The 16566-nt window shown below is 55.8% G+C and overlaps 1 protein-coding gene across 5 annotated transcripts in view; it reads right to left on the bottom strand.

Annotated features, from left to right (window-relative positions):
* Positions 1-1415: 1415 nt before the first annotated feature.
* Adgrg1 (adhesion G protein-coupled receptor G1) overlaps positions 1416-16566 on the bottom strand; it is a 36870-nt gene continuing 21719 nt past the window's right edge. For 4 of the 5 annotated variants that reach the window (XM_013119470.3, XM_013119472.3, XM_013119468.3 and 1 more), the window contains exons 2-14: positions 12677-12762; positions 11834-12256; positions 10110-10242; positions 9580-9727; positions 9155-9286; positions 8773-8889; positions 8419-8464; positions 8109-8212; positions 7121-7239; positions 5829-6097; positions 4992-5100; positions 3865-4133; positions 1416-2855 (exon numbers count right to left, since the gene is read on the bottom strand). In XM_013119470.3, the coding sequence (XP_012974924.1) occupies positions 2722-2855; positions 3865-4133; positions 4992-5100; positions 5829-6097; positions 7121-7239; positions 8109-8212; positions 8419-8464; positions 8773-8889; positions 9155-9286; positions 9580-9727; positions 10110-10242; positions 11834-12256; positions 12677-12740 (2067 nt within the window). In that variant the 5' untranslated portion in view covers positions 12741-12762 and the 3' untranslated portion in view covers positions 1416-2721. Of the gene's footprint in view, positions 2856-3864; positions 4134-4991; positions 5101-5828; positions 6098-7120; positions 7240-8108; positions 8213-8418; positions 8465-8772; positions 8890-9154; positions 9287-9579; positions 9728-10109; positions 10243-11833; positions 12257-12676; positions 12763-14786; positions 14921-16566 lie in introns of those variants that run through there. The other variant, XM_021232147.2, reaches the window with a different exon arrangement.

Below are 16566 nucleotides of genomic sequence, written 5' to 3'. Positions count from 1 at the left end.
ACCCTGGTTGTATCCCAAACCAGAAAGGTGTCTTTAGAAGCTCCCTTGCTTGTCTTAGTGGGAAAGTGTGTTGTCTACAGACCCTCAGCCTAGAAAGAGCCACCCTTAAAGCCATTAGGGGTCCCATCCCCTTATCCGACCGAGTCAGCCTTGAAATCAGAGGTTCAGGGAAGATGAAACTGGGAGGGGGTGCTTTCTGCCTGTGAGAGGGGAGAGGGTGCCAGCCAAAGAAACCCTCTCACAGAGACCTAGAGGCCTACAAGCACTGCAATCCTGCTGAGTGGCTAGCAGGGTATTGTTCAGGCAAAGGGCCTTGGGAATGATTGGTTCTTTCCTCTTAGGTAGGGACATAAGAACTCCAGAGTAAGCCAGGCGTGGTGGTACCCACCTTTAATCCCAGCACTCAAGAGGTAGAGGCAGGTGGATCTCTGTGAGTTCCAAGCCAGCCTGGTCTACATAGTGAGTTCCAGGACAGCCAGAGCTACATAGAGAGACCCTGTCTCAACAAACAACCAAACAACCCCAGAGTAGAATCAGGGGCCATCAAAGTAGTGGAGGAGGACTGGAGATATGCATCAGAGGCTCCCACATGCCAAGGTCCCTGCAGATCCCCAAATCTGCCACATTCACGCCATGGTGTGGGAACTGCCCGTGTACCTAGAACCACCAAGGCAGCTTCCCCCTCACCTTGTCTGGTCATAAGGTGCCTGGCCTAGTTTACTCCCCAACTTCCCCTGGGGCAACGAGGGGTGGGCATGGGGTGTGATTGTGGACCTGGGCTGAGCCCAGACTTCAAATGCAGAGGGATTTCCTACCTCCCTCCATTTCCTTCCTTTCTTCCTTCCTTTCTTCCTTCCTTCCTTCTTTCCTTCCTTCTTCTTCCTCCCTCCCTCCCTTTCTTGACAGAGTCTCACTATACAGCCCAGGCTGGTCTTGAACTCTCAATCCTTCTGCCTCAACATGTCAAGTACTGGGATTACAGTGTGCCAGCACACCCTGCTTTTTATACCTCTTGGTGTTGAGCACAGATGGGGACAATCGCACGCACGGGGGCAGACACCTGAGACATATCTACCATGTATCGTGTAAGGGGGGGGAGAGATTTGAGGAGCAGGCTAGAAGCAGGGTTGGGAGAAGAACTGAGTCATTTCATTTTGCAGCCCACCTGCTCCAGACTGGTGGCCAGACTGGTCTGTGTCACATGACCAGTCAGAATCTGAACTCAGCTCTCAAGAGTGACCTCTGGCCGGGAAGGCTTTGCGTATTCAAAGCTGTAAGATCAATGGATTTTATGTCCCTGTCTGGACTCCATGAAAGGCGCGCACACACACACACACACACACACACACACACACACACACACACACACACAGCCGAGACGGAAACTCTCCAAACTGTGGGGCTTTGCCATGGCATCAGATAACAGCTGATTTTTATTTTTCTTCTCAACAATCTCCTACAGTTTCCAAACTCCCCTACAAAGAGCTTTAATAGCAAAGGACATATGAGTTGGTATTTAAAAAGAGGGTCCTCCCCAACTTGAAGGCTGAGGTCAAGATGAAATGCTACCTCCTGCAGGAAGTCCTCCTGGATTCCCAGCCAGGAGCAATGGCTCCCCAGCCCTGTAACTAAAGCTCCAGGACATTGTGGAAGTTCTCAAGGGCCACTGCCAGGTCTGGTGGGTTATGTTCTTACTACCAGTGTGTTCTTAAGACCAATGTGTGTTAGTAGGAGAGGACACACGAGAGGCAGCCCAGTGTCTTCGACCATCTACAGTGATTTGAAGGTCACCCCTCAGGAGAACATCAAGCTCTGCCAATGTCACCAGAGAGGGCTGTCTTGGTCTTCAGGATGTTGGGTTGGAAAAAGCGCCATTCCCCACAGTTCTTGCTGGGGGGAGCCTTCAGGAGAGGCGGAAGCCCCTTGGAGGTGTGAGAAAAGGGGAGGCAGCTTGGAGACAGGCACAGACAGGTTGGCCTGGTCTAGCCCAGGAACACGTCCTGAGCCAGAGTTGGCGAGAGGCCAAGGTTCACAGCAAACAGAAGTTTATAGCAGGCACCAGCTCTTGGGAACTGCTACCTCAAACCACAGCACTGGCCTACGACCCCAAGCTGCAGATGGAGGGCTAGGGGACCAAGGAGGAGGAGGAGGGTGAGGAAGGAAGAGGAGGGCTGGCAGGCAGGTGCGGGGAGGCTCACCTCCTCAGGGGTTATGGCTCCAAAGTTTCTCCAAACCCATCCACCCTCAGTGCCTCCCTTGGGACCAAAAGTCAGAGACAGGCAGAGTGCTGCATGATGACCACAGGGACAGAGCAGCAAGAGCCAAGGCAGCTGCATCTTGGACAAGGACAACAGTTTAGGATGTGCCAGCCTCCAAGGTCTAACCTTGACCCTAGCTTGGGGCTGCAAATCTTAACCCCCAGCAGCCACAGCTGGGCCGAGAAATGACCAGTAAGACAAGGCCTTCACTCCAGCCTGAAGCAGCTGTGAGGACAGCCCCACAGCCAGCATGGCAGTGTGCTTCGGGGACCAGATCTGGAAGTGGGGTAGTCCCCGAGGCCAGCTGGGTGTCTACCTATCAGAGCAACAGCCCTATGCCTCCAAGGACCAGGGCCTTCTCTAGTATTGCCACTAACCAACCAAGGCTGGGCACAGCACTGAGCCACAGACAGTGTGAACAGACGCCATGCATGTGTCCTCCACGAGGAGGTGTGGCCGTGGCCTAGATGCGACTGGAAGAGGTGCTGCCGCCGGAGCTGATGGGGAGCTTGACGCTGTCCGAGTTGCTCTTCAGAGGAGAGGGGCCGCCTTGGGCCTGGAGCCGCATGGACCAGTACCACAGGAAGATAAGGAAGCCTGTGGGCAATGAGGTGCGTGCATCATCAGGTGACAAGACCCCATGTGACCCTTGGTCCCCTCTCTGAGTCCCTCTGTTCCAAGGGGCCAGCCATATACTCAGGGCCCTGGATTCCCTGGGAATGAATCAATACATTGTAGCATATGAGCGGTTCAGCGTCGGCCTTACTTAGCGGTTTAGGCTCCCATACCTCATAGGGCACAAGACGGAGATGTCTAAATAAATCTCCTCATGGTGACTCCATTGACTCTGACATGACCATGTGGCCCCTATGCAGTCAGCACAGCCAAGTGCAGAGGAGCACAGGTCATGTCTGAGTGTGGGAAGCACGGGGTGGAGGGGTATGGACCCTACCGTCTCAAGCTCGGGCCTCCAGGATCCCACCTCCAGCCCCCACTCCCTGGCCTTCAGCCACACTCTCCTTCCATCCTCCCATCACTGGTTCTAACCACACGGCCTTGGCTTTGGCCCCTCCCCCACCTGGTGCTCCTATACCAGAGCTCCTGACCTGTGCCACAGGCGGGCCGCCCTGGGAGTCTTGTTAAGATGCAGAAAGGATCAACGGGTCTAAGTGGGCCACGGTTTGCCTTTCCAAGAGGCCCCGCGTGATTCTGACACTACTGACCCACGACCACTGTCCACTTGGGTGCCTACCACAACTCTCCCCCTCTCTGAGTCTCCTTGGTGGCTGCACTCTTTCTGGACCACACTGTCTCCTGCATGAGGACTGATGGGGCTGCTCATGCTGCAGCCCTGGGGCTTAGCGCAGGGCTCAGTGCGCATGGTAAGTGTTCAATAAAGGCTGGTCCTGCGTGTGGCCTGGGTACATGCATGAGGCACGTGAGGCCCAGAGAAGGCAGCGACATCTGGGGTCCCCTGGGAGGCCCAGAGAAGGCAGCGTCATCTGGGGTCCCCTGGGCATTTCTTCCCTTTGCTCCACATGTGGACCGTGTGCCAGCTAGAGGGGCGAAGGCTACTGAGGAGGGGCAGGGCCCTCACCACACCTACCTTGGAAGGAAGTTATGATGCTGAAGAGGTAGAGGATGACAAGCTGGAAGGTACCAGAAGCAAAGGAAAAGAAGATCAAGGCCCAGGGAAGGCCAAGGACCAGGCTGAGGCCCAGCAGCGTCAGCACATGGGGCCACTGCTGACTGTGTGGACGAAGTCGCAGGATCTGCACCACCATGGTGACCAGCATGGCCATGTTGAACAGGAACACCAGGCTGAAGAGGCCCAGGTTAGTGACATAGCTAACCAGAGAGTCCCGGATCCAGCACCTGGGCGAGAGGGGGCGGTTGAGCACATAGGAAGCTTGGATTAATAATAGGAACACAGGAGCGGCAGCAGGTCCCTGGAGGGTGCTGGGCTAGGCATTGGGACTGCTCATCATTTACAAGCACTGCTGGCTTTCTGTTTCCGTGCCATTTTTAAAGCTAACTTGTTGTTTTTAAATTATGTCTACATGTAGACATAGATATGTTCACGTGAGTGCTGGTGCACGTGGAGGCCGTTAGAGGTCAGTGGTGTCAGATCTTTTGGAACTATGGCTGTGAGCTGCCTGATGTGGGTGCTGGGAACCAAACTCTGCAAGAGCACCATGCACTCTTAACCACTGAGCCATCTTTGGTGTCATTTTTAAAGACATACCGGGTTATGCAGTCAGATAACTTAGAAGAAGGGATTAAGGAATCCACATTCTTGACAGTACAAGGTTGACGCAAACCCACCAGGCCTGGTCCAGGGGGACACGTGTCATCTACATGGACCAGTGGAAAGAGCCCGGGCCTCAGGTCTAGTTTCAGAGTAAGATGGGAGGGTGGAGGAAGGCTCCTCCTGACCCTACCTCACAGTCCTCCATCTGCCTCAGAACCAGTAGATGTGGCCAGGAAGCCTGATGGAAGGCCAACACCTCTCCACTGAGGCTCAGAGAAGGGCCAGCGGTGCACATAGGCACCCAGCTGCTGAGGGCAGTCTTGGCCTCTCTCAGTCCCTGTGATCCTTAGCCCTGGGTTCTGATCACTGCCACGCCCATTCCTTCAGCTCACTGGAGTCCATAGCCTCATGGCCAGCGTGGCCAGCTGAAGCTGCTGTCCCTGCCCCCCCTCGAGGCCCACACTCCTGCCACAGCCACTCACATAGAGGGGTAGATGACACGCTCTGGAGTCCGGCGCACAGCCAGGATGATGGGGCCATAGTTATTCACATCGACCAGCGCCACCAGAGTGACCAGGAAGACAGGAAAGCCTGTGGACGGCAAGCAGAGGCCCTGGCTCCACACTCTGAACCCATTTCCTCTGTTCCCAGTAGACCTGACTAGGTCCTCTCTGGTTTCCCATAACGGGTAGGCTCTCTTTCAACTCTGCCCTGTCCTTTCCCCTTTCCCAAGTCTCCCATGAGGAGAGGCCTGCGGTCCACTGCTGAAGCACGGTCAAACAAGGGAGACGACAGGATGATGGGGCTGTGGGGGTGGTCAGTCAGAGGACGCCAGGAACTCTGGCAGAGAGGACAACTTTGACTCACTAATAAGTGGAAGTGGAAAGTTCCATGGGTGGTGGGGGCTTCGCGTAGCCAAGGCTGCTCAAGTTCTGTGAACCCTTGGCAGAAGGCGAATGAGAGGAACACAGGAAAAACAGCATGGGGCCAGGGGTGTGGGGAGTCAGGGTCTGTGCAAGGTCCTCAGTGACCCACGGTGGGAAACTCTGGGTCCCAGGATGACTTGAGTAGTCTGAGACAGGTAAGGTGAACTGTTTCCAGCCAAGAACAAATGCCAAAGCCATAGAGACTCTGCCATGTGGGTTTCTGGGGGAATCTGTGAGTGGAATCATTGCTAGCCCAAGTGCTCCCAGTCCAGGGGGAGGAACTGGTTGTTCTCCCTACCAGGAAAGGGCAGAACTTGCCGTCTGAGCTTGGCTAGAAGCCTAGTGGACAGTGGATGAGACTGGATTCTGGGGTCCCTTCTCCCCTGGACTTACCCCAGCCCACGATGCTCAGCTTGAGCAGGTAGCCAGGGACGTAGGTGTCGAAGACCTCTACCACCAGGCGGTAGAGATTGTAGCCCTCGAGGCCCATCCAGGAGAGACAGGCAAGCAGGGAGAAGTGCAGGAAGACGGCACTGGTACGACAGGCTGCTTCAGAGCCTGTCAGCGCCACAGGCTCACTGAGCAGGAAGCTCACATCCAGCAGGAAGACAGCCAGCAGCAGGTTCATGTGCACTTTAATGGTGTAGTCACGTGACTTCCTCCTACAAGGAGCATGTGCCGGTGGGCCAGTGCAGGGGCAGGGGCATAGCCCTATTTTGTTCTCCCTCTTCTTCCTCCTCTTTTTTCCCTCCTCCCTATGCCCCTCCTCCAGGAAGCCTTACATGTCTGCTCCATGGCTGTCTGACAGCGTGGCTGTGAGTAGCTGTGGACATTTGCCCAGCAGCAAACTGTGGTTGTACCTGTACCCCAGGATTCTACAGAGCTCCAGAGCTGCAGACACTGGCCCCACCATACCCCACCATACCATCCCTGACTCACTCTTTTATCCTGTACTGCCCTGGGCTAGTGCAGCTCACCTCAGCCTGCCTTCTGCTCTACACAGCGGGAGGACAGAGCTGACAAAGTGTCCGATGCAGGAAGCCTGCATCCCCTACAAGGCCCCCTGCCCCTGCCTGTGCTCAGTGCTCTGCCCGCCTCAGCCTCCACAAAGCCAATCACTGTCCTCAGAAGTGCATGCCTAGCCCTGGTGTGCAGATGCAGACACACCTGGCCACAATGCACCTGCTTATGACACACCCGTACCCAGTTCCACCCCTCTTCCTGCTTCAGGAAAACTGAAGACCGGTGAGTGTTTCCTAGAGCTAAGGGTGTCTCCCCTCCACCCAGGCAGGCACAGGGTCTAACTGACCTCAGTGTAGGCTATGTCCAACACTGACAATTGGACAGCCTCTGCCACTTACTTGGTATGAGGCCCCAAAAGTCTGCTACCCTCTTTGAGCAGTGTGTAGCATGTGGATACCCCATGCAGAGTCACTTAGTCCTATTTCCATCACCGTTGTTCTTGTGTGCCCCGCAGCTTGGGTTCTAATTGTTCAGATCCTTGGTGCTAACGCTGGATTAACTAATGTTACTGTTGGTATCCAACATCCACGGAATGAGGTGGTCAGCAGACAGCCCATCCGTGGCTTCACAGCAATGCACATATTTTGGGTAAAGCAAGCCTGCATGGTCGGAGTCTTAGCCTACAGGGATGGAGTGAAGCTACACTACTTCCTCTGGCATACCTGGAGCAGAGGTAGGCAGCAATGGTGAAGACACAAGCCAGAGCAGAGATGACGCAGCCCACGTAGGACAGGAGCGTGAGGTAGTGCTTGTGAGCGGCTTCTACCTCCATGGATGACACCTGAGTGGGGACAGAATGGCGGTCTCGGCATGCAGGAGGGAGGAGGCCCCAGTGGCCAGTGTGTGCTCTTGACCATCTGGGAGCTGGTAAGCCCCTTCCACCTGAATGCCCCTATGGAGGCCTCTGGGACTTCCTCCCATCCCAGACAGTCTCTGACCCACATAGACCAGGACCCAAGAAGTAGGCTCTGGCCAGCCTGAGCCACACAACGCCCAGCTGAGGCAGCTTTAGCTCGGGATTGTCCATTCGACACTGGTACCAGGGCCCAGTTGCCAGCAGAAGCTGTGCTCAGGATCTGAAATCTCCTGGGACCACTGAGGCTTCATCCCTGCAGCCCAGGAGATGCTCGCCCTGTGTGCTCAGAAGAGTATGGTTTTGTTTTTGACTTGGCATGTTTTCTCCTCATTTAATTAGGATGTAACCATATTGTGAGCCAAGAAAAATTCTGGTTTTTATGATGTTCGACACAAAGGTAAGCTCCCCAGCTTCCCACACCAAGAGATTCTGGGAACATGAAGTCAATAAAGTCCCTGAGACTTGGGGACTGACTGCAGGAGCCGGTCTTAGTGGCTTCTGGTTAGGGGCACATAAGAAACAGCGTTCTGGCCCAGGCCTGTGGGTGGGAATCTGCATTTGTATCACACACCAAAGCCTGAGAACAAAGATCAAACAAGAGCTTTCCAGACTAGCACTTAATGACCTGTGCAGCCTTGGATGTGTTACTCGGTCTCCTTTGAAGCGGGGTGATGACAGGAGCTACCTTGGAAGGTTATTTGGGATTAAACGAGTCAGCGGGCTCCAACTTCATAGCACGGCACACGAGCTTGGCCTGTGGCGGGACTGCAAGGGAGTTGTGGGGAGACACCTACCATCAAGACGGCGAAGTAGGTGAGATGGTTGCACAGGCAGGATGTCTGCGTGTCTCTGCGGACAGTCTCGCAGCCCGCACTGCTCCAGCTCCCGGGGCTGCTTGCTGAGGGAATGCGTGGGACTCTGAGCAACCCCAGTCCTCGAGACCCCACCATGCCCTCAGCGCAAACTGGTCCATCCCAGCAAGCTTTTCCTCCACCAGCAGACGCCCAGCCTCCACCACTCCACTCCCCCCCCCCCAAAGCCCATCTTCTCCAAAAATTCATCCCTGGGGATCCTCACCTCTCCCAGAGACCCCTCCATACTCACATGTCGGGTCGTCAACCCAGAACACACACTGTAGAGTCACATTCTTCTGCGGGGACAAGAAGAATGGGCCCTCTGTGATTCATCCTGTGTTCCTTCCATAGGCACCGCCACGCTTTCTCTACAGCCCGCCCTCGGGGTTCTCTCTACGGCCCACCTGAGAGTTCTCCCTACCTGTCATTCCTTCTGTGACCCGCCCTTCCCACTCTCTTCATAACCCACCTAGCAGTCCTCCCCCTCCCCCAACCTGGGACCTGGCTGTCAGCCAGGAGCCTTTCTTTCCGTTACAGACAGGTGAGTTGGGAGGGATGGGAGCAGGCAGGGATCTTGCCCTGTGGTTGTCTTGCTGACACTTACTGGCTGTGGCTGGTGCCGGAAGGTGAGTACCACAGGCTCCGAGAGGTTGCTAACTTTGGTGCTCTGAACAACAATACCCAACACCTTCTCACCCAAGACTTGGCTGGAATTCTTGTCCTAGATATTTGAGATTGGGGGACAGGTTGGAGGTTTAAGGCTGAGGAGGCCCCACCCACTCTTGCCAGACCACTGTCACTCCTAGCTCTTCGCTTTGAGAGCCATGTGGGTCATTCGCACTGCGGTGAAGACAGCACCACGTACACCTCTCCCAGGACATTTGTGCCTTGCAACGCCCTTTCTGCTTTTGTAGGAGAGGCTTTGGCTCTTGGAGGAGAGAGATTAGCTACTGTCTTCCCATCTCTCTGTCGGGGAGACTCCATACCTGGAACAAGGCTTGGCTGCTGAAGTCCATTACCAGGAGCTTCTTGGCGGCGTCCCGGCGACGGCCTCTGGCCTGCTGGAAGAGGGTCCGGGGCAGCAGCACAGAGTATGCCTGGACCTCACTCTGCTCCTCCTGCATATCAAGGACCCTGGTTGCCAGGCCCAGCGTATGCCCCAGGTCCCCCTGCCCCCCTCCCTGCACCTTGTACCAAACAACCCCCTTCTAAACACTGTGCTCTGGGCAATGCCCAAGAGGCCAGGGAGTCAGGTGGCAGCGGTCTAGGCTGCTGTGGAGTCTTACAACCTTCAGACACCAGCTCTCCCATGGGCTGTGGATTCTCCCTGAACCCAGAAAGCCAAGGGGTACCACGCTACATGGAGCGCCCCATCTGCCCTTCTAGCCCACCCTATCCTAGGTCACCAGACCTCCTGCTGGGAGTGGATTTGCAGATCCTCTAGCCCGGCTGTGGGTGGCAGCTTCCACACTGTGGCATTGACCAGATCCTCCTCAAAAGATACCGTGTCTCCCAGGAAGTTCACAGAGGTCAGCTTTGACTCCAGGCTCTGTAACTGCCTAGTGTGGGGGAGAGCATGGGAGGTGACAGAGGGAAGGGTCACGGGCAGGGGATCTGGTTACACAGACAGGCAGGAACAAAAGAGAGGGGACCAAGGACAAAGGACACAAAGGCAGCTGGGTATGGAGAGGGGGGAGTGGCAGCGAGGGACACTGTTCTGGAATTCAGCCCATGACTCTGACCCACTGATGCCTGCGCCCGTCCCAGCCTCTCATAGATCAATGTGCCGGACGCAGGGACGGAGTCTCTCGTGGGACACAGACTGGGCACTGCCTGGCCATACGCACAGCAGGATCCAGTGGGGGAGAGATCCAGCCTCAGGGAAGGTGTCCCCAGCTTCTCCTGGCCCAGGTCAGATCTTCCACCAACCCTAAGACTCACTGGCTGATGTGCGCTGCCGAGGGCCGCCTGGGGGCTTTCTGAGGGTGCTGCAGGAACCTGCTGAGCAGCTGCAGTTCCTTCTTGAGATCACACACATCCACAGATGCATTGTGGGAGTCCTTCTGCGGGGCATCTGGAAAGGCAGCAGACAGCCTGAGGTTGCCACCTACGGCGGTGGCCGGCATACACCCCTATGCAACCCTCACGTGGGACTCCATGCTTTTAGCCACGTTACAGAAGGAAGCGAGGGTCCAAGAGGCAGAGGGGACCACAGGGCACTGAAACAGGCAGGAAGGCTGTCTCCTGGGGTCCACTGCACATGAGCAGAGGAGGCTCTGAGGGCCTGGGCCCAGCAGGTCTCCTTGGGAAGAATGTGGGTTCTGTGTATCAGCTCTGGGGACCTTACAAGCTCTAGCCTCTGTCTCCAGGACCCTCTGCCCGAGCCCTGAGAACATGGGCGTCTTCGGTGATAAAGGCAAGTGGGAAAAGCATCGGTTCCCTCGCCCATGAGGACATGGTTCCCAGACCTCCCTGCCGGCTTCCCTGCCTTCCTGTCCTTTGACCCTCTCAATCAGCTGCTAGATTCATGCCCTAGTTTGCTAGTTGTGTAGTGTAGCTCTCTGTACCTCAGTTTCCTCTTTGTTGATACAAAGGTGTATGGAATGCCTATAGTTCTTGTTGCATCTTATCTGCATTTTGTTTTTTTAATGATTTAATCAATCATTTTGTGTGTGTGTGTGTGTGTGTGTGTGTGTGTGTGTGTGTGTGTGTGAACATGCATGTGTGTCCATGTTGGGTTCCTGCAGAGACCAGAGGAGAATGTGTGGGATCCTGGAACTAGAGTTACAGATATTTGGGTGCTACCCAATCTAGGTGCTGGAAACCTGGGTCCTCTGCAGGAGCTGTGACTGCTCTTAACCACTGAGCCGTCTCTCCAGCCCTTGCACTTTGATTAGAAGCTGGATTTTAGCTTTTCCAGTGCTGACATTTTCTAGTGTTACACCCCCAGGTCAAGTTGTGTTCCCCTTGCTCTCCACTCCCTGTATCCTAACCTTTGAGTGTGTATAGATATGACCTCCAGGTGTATACTGCACCCCAAGGCTTGTAAGTAATAAACTCTCTCCATCCCTTGCTCTCTGTGAGAGTTAGTACTGATTATCTACCTACAAGCGGGCAGCTCCATCCCCTAGGGTTGGGTCCTGGGCTGGGTAAACAGGAGAGAAGCTTGCTGAACAAGCTTCCACCACAGCCCGCTTTCTGACTGCAGGTGCAAACAACCAGCTGTCTCAAGCACCGGCCACCAGGACTTCCCCGTCCTGACAGACTGTACCCTAGAACTGTGAGCCGAACCCTATCTCCCTTCATTCACTTTTGTCAGAGCATTTTATCAGAGAGAGAAAAAGTAACCAAGGCACTGCCCTAATGGCTGAAGAGATGCCGTGGCCATCACAAAAATCTTAAATTGTAAGATGGACAGACAGACAATTCAGGGCACGTGGGACAGGGCCGACGTTCTCCGGTGTGACCCACTGCCCAGTTCCGCCTTCCCACCCTCACCCTGCTGTTTCACAGTCCCCCTGGATCCTGCTCCTCCCTCCTCGGACACCTCTCATGGCTCCCTGCTGCCCGAGGTTTGGTGACCACAGCAGCCATCAGAACCCAGGTCCCCCACGGCGGACGGACCTCCCACTGCGCCGCCCATCCCGCATCCATCGGTTCCTTACTGTGGAAAGAGAAGATGAAGCTGGCAGCCCCTGGCAGGCTGGTGTTCTGGGGGCTGCGCCAGGAGGTGACAGAGGTGGCGAGAAGCGGGGCCCCCTGCTTCAGGCTCTGCTCCTGCTTCCGGAAGCAGAGGAGGCTGGAGGCTCGGCTACTCAGCAAGTAGTCATGCTTGCCGTAGCGCAGGTGGAGTCTCCCGGTGTGGCGGCTCCAGTACAGGCAGAAGTGATAGAGCCCTCTGGGCTCTGGGAAGAAGTGGGAGTTGTCGGGGGCTGCAGGGAAGGGGGCGCGGATCGTGAGGGCCTCCTCCGTGTTCCACACAGAGATGTGCAGCTCCGAAATTTGGTCGTAATGGAGGAGGCTCCGCTGCGTCTGGTTCCGCTGGCCACAGAAGCGGAAGTCTTCTCTGGGGCTGCCACCCTGAGCATCTGAGGAGGCAGAGGCTATAGATGGGACCAGCCATTGGCAATGACCTGGGGCTCACACACATTCCAAAGCTCTAAGTGCTTCAAGGCTCTATAACATTGCATCTGTATCTGCTCAAAATTTGCTGAAGTAAAATAAAACTGAAAATAAAGAATGATTTCAAAGTCAAAACCCCAAGTTTAACAGACGTTATTCAGTGAGACCATAGCTGCCTTTGACTGTTGCACAAGGGTGCCTTGTCTGGGAATGCATCCTGCAAATGGGTGACAGGCTGACACCCAGTCTGTGATCCCCATCCCAACAGTACTCTGTGGGGTTAAATCTCAGAAGGAAGGTATGCCCGCAACCAGCTTAAAGAGTTCACACACAACATGGAGGCATTAAACAAGGTCACAACAGTCCCAGGGCCCCAAGAAAGTTACCTTGAGCCAGGAAGAACAGACTCAGTAGGAGACATGACATCTGCCACAGCAGCTGGGCAGCCATTGTGCTTCCCAGAAGTCACCACCTGGAAAAGAGGGAGAACATTATGGGAGGTGGGGAGGCCACAGTGGGAGCCTGTGACTAGGTGGGGTTTGAACTATGGGGGGCCCCACAGTGGGAGCCTGTGACTAGGTGGGGTTTGAACTATGGGGGGCCCACAGTGGGAGCCTGTGTGATCTGGAAGTCATACAGAAACGGTCCAGCCTCTGCAGAGCAGCAAGAGGCCATCAAAAGGCACAGCCCCCACTCTGTCCTTTGTTGCTCTACCACATAGTGTAAGTGGCTCACAGAGGGTCCCAGAGGCCACAGAGCGGCCCTTCCTAGAATCCACCTGCAGCCACCCTCCTGCAGCTACCAGGCCTAGAGGAGAGACAGGAAATGGGCTCTCTGAGTTTCCCCTAGGAACCACATGCAGAGGCCTAGCTACAGGAAGCCAGCCTCTGGGACCAGTCTCAACTGCATTTGATACCCCACCCCTACCCCACTGCCTGGGTCCTCACCACCAGCTGGCACAGCCCCTCCTCATTCAGCCTGCTTGCCCCTGGACACCTCCCCAGATAGTCTAGTGCAGGCAAGCAGCAGGGTGAACTGGCAGGAAGGGTGCTTACTGCCATGGCCACCAGGGGGAGCCAGCCACCAGGGCCTGGGGAGCTGGAGCAGACGCACACCCCTCAGCCCTACCCCGGTGCCCAGTGAGGTCAGCTCCATCCACACCACACTGGCTCCGCGGGCCACTATTGGCGGAGTGCCAGCTGGCTACCAGCCTGGGCACGTCTCTACCCTACACCTTCGTGAGTGCACGCCAACCCTGGATGGAGGTGTCCTCCATTGCTGGCTCTTCCAGCTGGCCCACTGACCAAGCTGGGTGCCGACATACCAGACTACCACTCCTCAGCCTGTGAGGAGCTGTGTCAGACCACAGTGACAAACGCTCATCTGCCACAAAACCAGGCGCAGGGAAGCCTAGAACTCGGGGCACAAAAGGAGTCTAAGTTTAGAGTAAAACTAGAAGTGCCTCCTAGAAGAGGCAGATGTTAAACTCAGCGCCCAGGGGACCCAAGCAAGATCTTACTGTCTCCTTCCTGGGCTAGCCCCATTCTGGTCATGCTGGTCCCTCAAGTGAGAGCCAGTCCCTTACACCCAAACGTGAGGAACTCCCAAACGTGAGGAACTCCCAAACGTGAGCAACGGAACCTCAGTTTCTGAGGCTGGAGCACCACAGGGAGAACAGCAGAGTTGTGGGGGAGCTAGTGTGTCCTCCGCGTGGGCACAAGGCTTCCCCGCATCCTGTCACACCACCGCCAGGTACCCATAACCAGCAGAAGAAGGGACCAACATCTGGGAACAGGCCAGAGCGCCCATCCCCTCTCTGCAGCCCCTGTCCCTGTCCACCCCTCCCTTCTCTCTACAGTCCTTGTCACTGTCATGAAACCTTTAGTCCAAATGTCTCTTCTTCCAGATAAACCCCTCACTTCAACTTGATGCTCCCAATCCACTTGAAATTTGGTCCAATTTCCACTTTCTGATGTTTAGCTCTGAGGCCCAGAGACAGCCAACAACTTCATGAGGTGACACCACTGGAGAGGACTCATGTCCCTCTCAAAGTGGGCCACCACTGTCAGCAGAGCACCCAGGACAGGACAGAGCAACTGGTCTTGCACTAATCCTCCCCAAAGGCCCTTCAGAACAAAGGAGGCCGGGAGGGGAGTCTCGCAGGAGAGGCACAGCAAGGCTGGATCACGCCGCTCACCCTGGCAACCCACGGAAGGGATCAAACACAAACAAGGGGCCAACTGCCCCTCCACCTAACCCTGTTCCACCCCAGCTGTGCAGAGCCACTCTAAAGAGGACAAGCGCCCCTGTCAGCACTCTTGGGTCTTAATGAGGAGATGTTCGCTCTTTGGATCTCTTAGTGAACCCCAGAGCCAGACGACCTGGGTTCAAACCCCAGTTCCTATACTTTACAAGTTGTGCGTACTTGGGTTAGTTACTCACCATATTTGGACTTCATTTCCCTCTCTTGTAAAGAGGATTACAAATCAAGCCTACCTCAGATGTCATTGTGAGAATTAAGTCTGCTGTTCTCCATAAAGGGCTTTGAATCGGGACGCGCACAGGGCACCACTGAAGTCAGATTGTCTCTGTACATCTTCCGAGCAGCGGGCATGCCTGTCCTTGACCCAGGCCCCTCCCCCGGCCCCCTATTCTATGCTCCCCTCCTCAGTCCTGTGTCCTCTGCAGGTGGCCAGCTTGGCCTTCGGAGCACTTGAGGGGAAATTCCTAGAACATGAGCCTCCCTTCCGGACAGAGTAGCGGGAAGGCTGTGACCCCACCCAGAGAACTTCCCTCCTCCTAGCTGGCCCTGAGTGTCACAGACTCCCAGGGACTGGAGAGGGAGGACCGTGAGGGTGGGGCTACCCTTCAGACAACTCAGGGATACCCCCACCGGTCAGGGAGAACACTGAGCCATTTTCCTACTTAGCATGTTCCTGTCTGAGTCCCCCGCCCCCAGGACTGCCCATACATGTGCAGCTGCCACCCAACCACACGCTCCATTAGACCATGCTACTGAGGGAGCCTCTCCTGCCTTCTGCAGGCATCCTAAGACCTGGCCACCCTATTCCCCACAGTCTGCCACCTGGCCAGAAAGAGGAGCCTGTGTGTTCTAGAAGCCTCGTCTTTGAAGCAGAGGCCCACCTGCGAGGGACCACCTCTGGCCTGTGCAGATGTCTTCATCTGCAGAGCAGACCAACCTTGGCCACCAAATGCCAAGCCACAGCACTGCCAGAACCAACGATTACCGAGAAGGGGGATCTGCAGCCTCACCCCGGTAGTAACAGCAACATCTGGAGAATAACCAGGTCCCATGGTTCACCATTTTGCAGATGTGGAAACTGAGGCCAGGAAAAGGCCATCTCTCCCAAAAGCACACAGGGCTGCTGCCGAGTCCTCTCTCCAAAGGTCCCTAAGGTACACATCCCCTTGTTTGCGGTCCCCCAGAGAGAGAAGAGCAGGAGCTGTGGAGGTCACAGGCACACGGTGGGCAAGCCTGGAGAGGAGTCGCTGGGCTGAGCCCCTACTCCCTGTTCTTTCAGAACAGCCATCCTCGACCTCAGCTTCCGGTAAACATGCAGAGGACAGGACAAGCTGAGCCAGCCCGACACAATGGAGGACAGCACAGAGTCCCCGGGGAGGCCCCAGAATAGAGGAGGCAGGGCTGTGTGAGCCCAGACACCCCCATTCCTAGCATGACTGGTTGCTGGGGAGGGTCCCCCACATGGTGGGCAGCAGTCCCAGAGCTCACTTTCTCTCCCGAGGCCTGAGTCACTTCCCCTGCCATCCTGTGTGGACCCGCGTCACCTAGACACTGCCAGCTCCTGGAAAACCCATTTCCTCCTCGGATGGAGGTGGAAGTTGAATGGATACGACCAGGAGGGCTCTGGATTAACCCTTCCCAGGCAGCCACCTCAAGTGTCCGGTGGGACCCCTTTACACCCCCTGGGGTTACAGGCTATCCCTGTATCCATTATGGCCTCAGGCCTTTGCCCGAATGTCCTGGGTTCTGAATGGCAGATTCCCGCTGCGGTCTTCTTCTCAAAGCCCGAGTCTACAGGAGTACCGGCTTCTTCCCAGCCACACACAGCCCTGTGTGCCTCCCTGCCAAGGACCATTAGAGGTGCTCCAAACGGTCAGTGCACTGGGACCCACCCCAGAAAGATGCTTTGAAGGCTATGGCCTGGGTCCTGAGCACACAGCTCAGGTGGGGCTTGGAGCCTGGCTTTGGCAGTATTCAGTGATGGAAGGGCCACATGTAGGAACCAGGGGTACC

The sequence above is a fragment of the Mesocricetus auratus genome, unplaced genomic scaffold, assembly GCF_017639785.1.
Source record: "Mesocricetus auratus isolate SY011 unplaced genomic scaffold, BCM_Maur_2.0 Super-Scaffold_100714, whole genome shotgun sequence".
Classification (NCBI taxonomy): domain Eukaryota; kingdom Metazoa; phylum Chordata; class Mammalia; order Rodentia; family Cricetidae; genus Mesocricetus; species Mesocricetus auratus.
Note: the sequence above shows the minus strand (reverse complement) of the source record. Positions and strands in the feature narration are given on the sequence as shown.